Source organism: Otolemur garnettii, unplaced genomic scaffold (assembly GCF_000181295.1).
Source record: "Otolemur garnettii isolate 467f Iridium unplaced genomic scaffold, OtoGar3 scaffold00110, whole genome shotgun sequence".
NCBI classification, from domain to species: Eukaryota; Metazoa; Chordata; class Mammalia; order Primates; family Galagidae; genus Otolemur; species Otolemur garnettii.
Genome location: NW_003852505.1, coordinates 2,972,549 through 2,981,197, shown reverse-complemented (window position 1 = coordinate 2,981,197; position 8,649 = coordinate 2,972,549). Strand labels below are relative to the sequence as shown.

Sequence of the window (8,649 nt, the reverse complement as noted above, 5' to 3'; positions counted from 1 at the left end):
TTACAGGCAAGAGCCGCCATGCCAGGTCCTGTCACTTCTTTTTCTATGGAGCTGTTCCATGGAGGGCAAATCCGTCCTCTGATACTGTAGGGACGAATGACTCTCTCAGCCCAGTGGGGAGGCGGTGGGGGAGGGGAGAGATCCAGGGTAGTTTCCCCTTCAAAGCCAGGTCAGGTCAGCACCGGGGTGTTTGGGTACCTACCTCTCCTGTAAAATGGAAAAGATCAGAAATAAAGGTCAAACACTTAGAAAAAAAGGAAAATCTGGCATATTCCTCTAATGAAATGCTATATAGCCAATAAAAATAAAGTTTCAGAATTAATTTTTCGTATATATTAAGCCTCAGGTTATTAAGTCAGATTATGAGAAGAAATATACAGGATTATCTCTATTTGTAAAAGGAAAGTATACAGATGGGAGGGAAATGCATACATGGATAAACCTTAGCCATGATGATCTCTGGAGAGTGATGTTATAGATATTTCTTATTTTCTCCTTTATACTTTTCCATATGTTGTACAATTTCTGTGGAGAACATTGATTACTTTTAGAAAATTGTTATTATTGTTATTAGTGAGGCAGAATCTCACTCTGTTGTCCCAGATAGAGTGCCATAGTTTAACCTTAAGTTCTTTGGTCTCAAGAGATCCTCTTGCCTCAGCCTCTTAAGTAGCTGGGACTACAGGTGCCCACCACTACACCCAGCTAGTTTTTCTATTTTTAGTAGAGACAAGGTCTCACTCTTACTCAGGCTGGTCTTGAACTCCTAAGGCGTTCCCCCTGCCTCAGCCTCCCAGAGTGCTAGGATTACAGGTGTGAGCCACCAGGCCTGGGTACTTTTACAAAATTAAAAACCTGGTAAATGTAATTTTCTTACTAACAGTTTATTTAAAACCAGACTTCCTGACATTCCCACTAAACAGGCTCCTTTTCCTTCCTAGCTTCCCTCTATCAATGTTGCTGTCAACCCAAGTCCCCAGGCTTGGCCCTTGTGGTGGGCTTTGCTCCCTCACCCCCCTGCTCAAATACTCATTCAGTCCCATCCTTTCTTTTGGCTCTCACGTTTGTCTCTTCCTTTTGAGTCCCAAGTCAGGTCAGTTCACTGCAACGAGCATTTATTGTCACAGTGTCTGGATGTCACTTTGCCAGCTCATATGTTTTTCTGCCCCTAGTCTTTCTGTCTTCCAATCAAGCAAGCACCTTGAATCTGGAATGATCTTTTAAAAAAATTTTTATTTAATTTTATTATTATTTTTTTGAGACAGAGTCTTAAGCCGTTACCCTGGGTAGAGTGCTATGGCATCATAGCTCACAGCAACCTCCAACTCTGGGGCCCAAGCGATCCTCTTGCCTCTGTTTTTCTATTTTTAGTAGAGACAGGGTCTCCCTTTTTGTTCAGGCTGGTCTCGAACCTGTGAGCTCTGGGCCTCCCAGAGTGCTAGGATTACAGGCGTGAGCCACCACGCCCAGCCTGGAATGATCTTTTTAGAAACACTACCTGTATCATGGCCTTTCCTGTTCAAAACATTTGAAATCCCCCAAACATCGTTGCCTAGGGAATTAAGCCCATGCTCCTTTTTCTGCTGTTTCGGGCTGTTTACATCACTGCTGGGTGGGAGGTAATGGTGGGCACATGAGAGGTTTTTGTTAAGTTTTTGGCAATGAAGGAAATCATTAAGAATAAGTTATGGAGCTCCCCAGTGCCCTCTACTTCAGTTTGAAAATTCCAGCTGGGTGTGGTGGCTCTCACCTGTAATCCTCGCACTCTGGGAGGCTGAGGTGGGTGGATCACTTGAGCTCAGGAGTTTGAGATCAGCCTGAGCAAGAGCTAGATCCCTGTCTCTACTGAAAATAGAAAAATCAGCCCGGCATTATGGTAGACAGCTACTTGGGAGGCTGAGGCAAGAGGATTGATTGAACCTAGGAGTTTGAGGTTGCTGTGAGCTAGGCTGATGCCATGGCACTCTACCCAGGGGGACAGAGTGAGATTCTATCTCAAAATAAAAATTCTTTTCCTTTCCTTTGGAGCACTTGCACTTTCATGGTGCTGAATTTGGAAACTAGAAGAGGCAGCTGGGGTGATAAAATATGGCTCAGGAAACCTAAACTCTGAGCCTGTCCCAATTTCCCATGCCTACTGCAGAGGAGGCTCCATCAAGAAAGCATTTTGTCTGTTAAGTCTCTGTCTGCCCTGTCCCCTGCAGTGCTGAGGACCAAGAACCAACAGCGAGAACCTTATAGCTTATGTAGTTTGCTATAATAACAAGAAGACAGGGAAATGGGAAGGGGAATCAGAAAGAGGTAAATGTAGAACAAAGCCCTGAGTGATGTGAGTCCCTCATGAAACTCAGCTATCTTTGGGGGGCACAGAATCCACCAATTCTGAATGATGGCATATGGTCGTCTGTCAAGAACGCTCCGCTGGGAGTGTGTGGGGTGAGATGTGTGGAGAGTAATGAACTTGCCAGATGGCAGTCACCAGCACTGGTCCTGTCACTTGCTTTTGGAGCATCTCATGACACCAATGGGAGTGGGATCCCAAGCTAGGTAATGGGGAGATTTGGCAACCTGTCCTGACAAGGTCAACTGCCAAGAGGCTCCTCCCCCATCATAGCCTATCCCTTTGAATGTGAAGATGGGCCCTTACTATGGACCTAATCTAAAAGCAGGGCCAGTCCAACGGAAGAGCTGCCTGCTAGTGCAGATTGGGATGCTGGCGCAGGCCTCCTGGCACAGACCATGCCCTTCTTGGATCGCTCTTGGCATCTTTCAGGTTATGGAAAGCTTGATGCAGCCCCACCCAACAAAAATGCCAACTCCTTACATAGCCCATCCTTCTTGTCTAGCTTGGCTGTCTCCAGCTTCCCTTCTCCTCTCCTCTCCCCTCCCTTCTCCCGTGGCCGTTGGCAGTTGGCACATTTTTTGAGTACATGCAGGCCCCTTTTATCCTTCCCCTTGCCTTCTTGGAAGCCTGCCCCAGTTTGAGGCTCTCCCTGTTTTGTAAAAACCATTAACTGTAAGAAGCTTTGGGCCTTTCAGGGGAAGCAATGGCCCTCTGCTTTCCAGGGTTGGAAGTAGCTTGGCTGACCCCTATGGAGTAAAGAGAACCAGAGGAAGCATGGAGACAGCTCCCTTTAGCTGTGGGAAGTGCTCTGTGACATTACCAGTCAAGTCGGGGGGCCTAAGGATAACCTCATGGTGCAGTGTTAACAGCAGCTCCTGGTGATCGAATGCTTACCACGTGCTAGGCACTGTGCTAGACGCTTGAGGAACATTATCCTGTATAATCCCCACACTACTCCTAGTTTCCAGTTTTACAGAGGGGAAAACTGAGAAGTTAAGTAACTTGTCTGAGGTCACACAGCCAGAAGGTGGCGAAGATGGGCTGCAACACAGACCTGCCTGATTTCAAAGCCTGTGCTTTTAACGTCTATGCTATGCTGCCTTTGTGATCCCAAAAATGTCCTTAGAGAGAGAGGATTAATTACTTTTTAAAGTCTTTTTGTAATATTTATGGAACACGTATGCATGTACTAAGTTCATTACATCTGTTAGCACATTTGACCAGTCACCTCTGGGGTATGCCATGTTTCTTGATATGTCAGACATGGAAGGAAACAGTCTCAGTGAGGTTACCCAGCTCACAAGTGATTGAGATGAGGTTCACCCAAGTCTGTGAACCTCCAGTGGCAGCGTTCTCCTCGCTAACCCCATCATTCTGCCCTTGTTAAGCCCCCTTGGTAATTCGCTCTGTTTGAAAGTGTGGTAACATCCGTTACTGAGCCTAGAGGATGTTTGTACCCCCAAATCCGTGATTTCCAAGCTGATGGGCCATTTTGCTTTGGAGCAGGGAGTAACTGAGAGAAGAGAGGACATGCTGGGCCTGGGCGGGGGTTATTTCTTAGCATGGAGAGCATTTGGACAGAGAAGTGAGACCCAGATTGCCTTTAAGCACATTTTCATTTTCTCCCCTCTCTCCCCTTCCAAACTAGGGTGAAGGTTGCCGAACTGTCCCCCTGGCTGGACATGTGGGGTTTGACAGCTTGCCTGACCAGCTGGTGAATAAGTCAGTCAGCCAGGGCTTCTGCTTCAACATCCTGTGCGTGGGTGAGTATTTCCATAGCAGGAAATTCTATTACAGAATATGGATCCTTAATGGCTGGATGTGGCTTTGCAGGTAATTAGGTTAAATACTGTGCCATTCTGATCTAGTTGCAAGAGTGTTTTCCCCCTCTTCTTCTTTTATCCTTCTGTTTGCTTTTATAAGCAGCCAGCTGTAATTACATTTTCCCCCGGTCAGACCAGAATATGGAGGCCTTATCTTGGGAGAAACTGAGCTATGTGCGACCCAGTGGAAATTTTGCAAGGGAGCTGGCTGGCTTGGTTACTGCTGTCAAGTTCATTTTGATTATAGAAGACAGGAGCTAGGGGAGAATTGGAAGGTAGTTGATGGATGAGGAAAGATACCTGCCCATCAGCTGTGGCAAGTAGGTTGTATCTGTCTACTCTTCTACAGCTTTGTTTAGGCTCAAGTTCAGGCACTACACAGCTGTGTACAAAGTTCTTTTATTCCTTTTACCTGTATCTCTATCTAGACCTTCAATCCAGTGGTGGGAGCCATGTCTTAGTCGCCCTATGTGCTAATCACAGCACAAAGAGAATTCAATAATGTTTGTGAAATGAATGAATCCGTGAACCCCATGGGAACCACTCCTTCTACTTCTCAAATACTTTCTCACATTAGCTCTTTTGATCCTTCCTAAGACTCTGGGAAGCATTTGTATCCTCATGGAACAGGTGGAGACCCAGAGACTTGAGGACGTTAAAGATTTACCTGAGGTAACACAGAAAAAGTGGCAGAGCCATAACAAAGACCCAGGCTGCTGCCAGCAACAGCTCTTGAGGACACACAAGTATTCTAGAAACCATTGCACACCAAACAAATATGAGTGACAACAGTTCCTTGATATTTTTTAAGAATCTCTCCTTAGAGCCAAGTGCATGTAGTTACTTCAGAGGCTGCTGCAGGAAAATTGCTTGAGCCCCAGGAGTTCGAGGTGAGCCTAGGCAACATAGCAAGGCTCTGTCTCGAAAAGGAATAAAGAATCTTCTCAGACCTTAATCCCAAATTTTCAAGCACAATCATAGCGTATAATTTTCACCTACAGTGCAGGGAAAGCATATTTTCTGTGACCTCCTTCTGAAATCTAATGATTTTAATGATTGCATAAATACCAGAATAGCGTCAGTTTTCACATTGGCTGGAACACTCAAACACAAACACTTTCTGCTAATTGCTTTCTTCTTCTTTTTTTTTTTTAATGTATGGGGAACTCATTCACATTGTAGATCTGAACCACCTCCAAAGTTGGCATTTTACTCTTTAATGTACTCAAAAATTCTGTTTTCTCACTAAGGTCATTCATTTTCTTGGGCTCTTTATTTTTTTCTTCTCCTCCTACCCCAGCACTTGTTTTCAGATATTTTTCTGTAGGAGAATCATTGTGTGCTCAAGGACAAGTAGAGAACAGTGGATGACAAGCAGTCAGCAAGGCTCACTCACTAGCTAAATGACTCACTCCTATGCATCAGCTTTGGAACCTATGAGATGAAAACGTGTGCTTCACAGAGTTACACGTCAAGGACCTTAGAGTTCAGATTGAGGCTGTTAATTCTTCAAATGCTGAAAGTCTAACTCAGGATTGTGATTAGGTGGTATTAAGAGAGGAATATAAAATAAATAGAAGTCATAGTGATCAACATTAAGAACAAACGCTATCACATCCAATATTAGTACCACCAAATCTCTGTTTAACAAGATCCTCGGTCTTTGGCTGATGGCCAACTTATTTTGTGTAATATTTGATTACTGCAGTATTTCAGCACAAACATATCAGATTCTCTTGGCATTCATCCCAGAGCTCCATATGACCTGTACTGAATTTGAAGAGATGAGGAGAGAAATGACAGACCCACTGTCAGTGACCTTCCAAGCACATACAATTGGCTGGGCTAGTAAAGCTTTAGGAGGGGGATTGCTGTGAATCAGAATGGCTCTCTCAGGGTGGAAGTCTAGGCTAATTTGACATGTGGATCCCAGGCCCAGGGGAAGAGGCAGCCAAGCTCAAGGCAGAGTGAGTAGAAGAGTAAACCCCTGTTCTCTAGTTGCCACTCAGACATTGTAGAGCTAGAGTTGCTTCGGTGTGCACCTGCTGGGGTGGAATTGCCAAAGTGCCTGAAATAGACCTTCCAAGAGGGGAGGGGTAGGAAGGAGATGCCCTCACCCCCCCAGGAGTCATATTCTTTCTCTTGTCAAGTTTCAGGAAATGGCTGCCTCAGTAGCTCCCCTCTTAGACCTGCAGTGTAACCGTTGGATAGACCAGCCTGGGCTGGGTTAATTTCATTCCCCATTCTTGATCCAAAAAAGCCTACAACACATGCATCCTGGCCTCTTGATGTGCTGACAACACTGTCATTGCTCAGAGAAACCACAATGTGGGCCAAGGTCACGAGTGGCTTAGATTATCTCCCAGGCCGCAATGGTAGCCCAGCCATGGGGCTGAGTCCAGTCACTGACTTGGCAAAGGATCCACAGGTTGACTGCTGAAGGTGATGTGATCTTTTGTCTTGCAGGGCTTTCCATGGCCATACTTTTATGCCTACTGTCTGTACATAACTGTCAGGTCAACCGTCTTAATAATGACTGTTGAAAAAATATTCTGTTGGATCGGCGCCTATAGCTCAACTGGCTAAGGCGCCAGCCGTGTACACCTAAGGTGGCGGGTTCGAATCCCCAGCCCGGACCCGCCAAACAACAATGATGGCTGCAACCAAAAAATAGCTGGGCGTTGTGACGGGCGCCTGTGGTCCCAGCTACTTGGGAGGCGGAGGCAGGAGACTCGCTTGAGCCCAGGAGTTGGAGGTTGCTGTGAGCTGTAATGCCACGGCACTCTACCCAGGGGGACAGCTTGAGGCTCTGTCTCAAAAAAAAAAAAAATTCTGTTTGAAAAAAACATATTCTGTTTGGGCATCGACTTATATTGCCCCCAAGTATTGTCTTTTCTTTTACGACATTTTTAGGGTAAAATTATGGTAGTGTTAGCTTTGGTCATTAACAAAGACTTAGGATATTTTCACATTATCTTTTTATTCTTATTTTTAGAGGCAAGGTCTCACTCTGTCCCCAGGCTGGAGTGCAGTGTTGTGGTCATACTGCAACTTCAAATGCCTGGATTCAAATTGTCCTCTCACCTCAGTCTCTTCAGTACCTGGGACTACAGGTGAATAGTTGGCTAATTTAAAAAAAAATTTTTTTTAGGGACAGAGTCTCGCTGCGTTGTTCAGGATATTCTTGAATTCCTAGGCTCAAGTGATACTCTTGCTTCAGTCTCCCAAAAGTGCTGGGATGTAGGCGTGAGCTAGCAACAGTAATGGCTGTGAGGAGGACAAAGGGTCATAATCATAATATTTACTTTGAAGCTGCTCAGGATTCCAAGCTCAATTGGGCTCTGTTGAACTTGGAAAAAAACACACCAGAGAAACAGGATTGAGGTAAACCTACAGAAGGAGGGGAAAGGGCAGCTAGCATTCTATCAAGGTCAGGGGCCAATTGTTTCATCCCCCTGTCTCTGGGAAAGATAGCTGTTCACCTTTCTAAGACAGCCTGCCAGTAGTGGTGTGCTGATCAATGTCTAACAACCCATCTCAGGAAAAAGGTTGTTGTGGTTTGTAGAATCTGCTGATCTCTGTGGTGTCATTGCTCCCATACTACCAATGTGATGTCATTGCACATGGCTTGGGAAGAGATGCAGGAAGCAGACAAGCCAGTTCCAACACACCAGTGCCTGGCAGGCCTCTGCAAGATCAGGAAGGAGAAAGGGCAAGGTCGCAGAGCCAGGTACAACCTTGTCTCTTTCCATAGGCTCTCTTGGCCAACTGGAGTTCCTGGAGTGTTTCCTTTTGGATATCTCCCTGTTGAACTCCGAGGCATTTCTCTTGGTTTATTCCAGCATTCAAAGCTGGAAGAGACTTTTTAGCTCTATGAGAATAGGGATTGTGGCTATCTCGTGCATTGCTGTATCTTCAGCCTCTATAACTGCCTACTTCCTGTTAGAGCAGTGGTTCTCAACCTGTGGGTCGCAACCCCTTTGGGGGTTGAATGACCCTTTCACAGGAGGTGCCTAAATACATCCTGCATATCAGATATTTACAATATGATTCATAACAGTAGCAAAATTACAGTTATGAAGTATCAATGAATCTAATTTTATGGTTGGGGGTCACCACAACATGAGGAACTGTATTAAAGGGTTGCGGCATTAGGAAGGTTGAGAACCACTGTGTTACAGGCTTATGAATGAACGTATTACACCTATGATCTGCACTAGAGCATGTTGGCCTGCCTGGATTCAAATGCTGGCTCTGCCATTTATTAGTTTGTGACCTTGGGCCAATTAATTACTTCCTCCACATTTGTATATGAGGAAATTAAGGTGCAAAGAGGCTGAGGAACTGGCACAAATTCACATGGCTAGTGAGTGACTTGGTTAAGCCATATCTGTAAATTGAGGACAAGAAATAGTATCTATCTCATAGGCTTGTTGTGAGGAATACATAAGAAAATATATGTAGGCTTGGCGCCTGTGGCTC

At 45.2% G+C, this 8,649-nt stretch overlaps 1 protein-coding gene across 4 annotated transcripts in view; it reads left to right on the top strand.

Annotated features, from left to right (window-relative positions):
* The window catches only part of SEPT6 (septin 6), a 76,128-nt gene that overhangs the window by 13,902 nt on the left and 53,577 nt on the right, over window positions 1-8,649 (top strand). For all 4 annotated transcript variants that reach the window (XM_003796998.1, XM_012809660.2, XM_003796999.1 and 1 more), the window contains exon 2: window positions 3,993-4,107. In XM_003796998.1, the coding sequence (XP_003797046.1) occupies window positions 3,993-4,107 (115 nt within the window). The remainder of the gene's footprint in view (window positions 1-3,992; window positions 4,108-8,649) is intronic.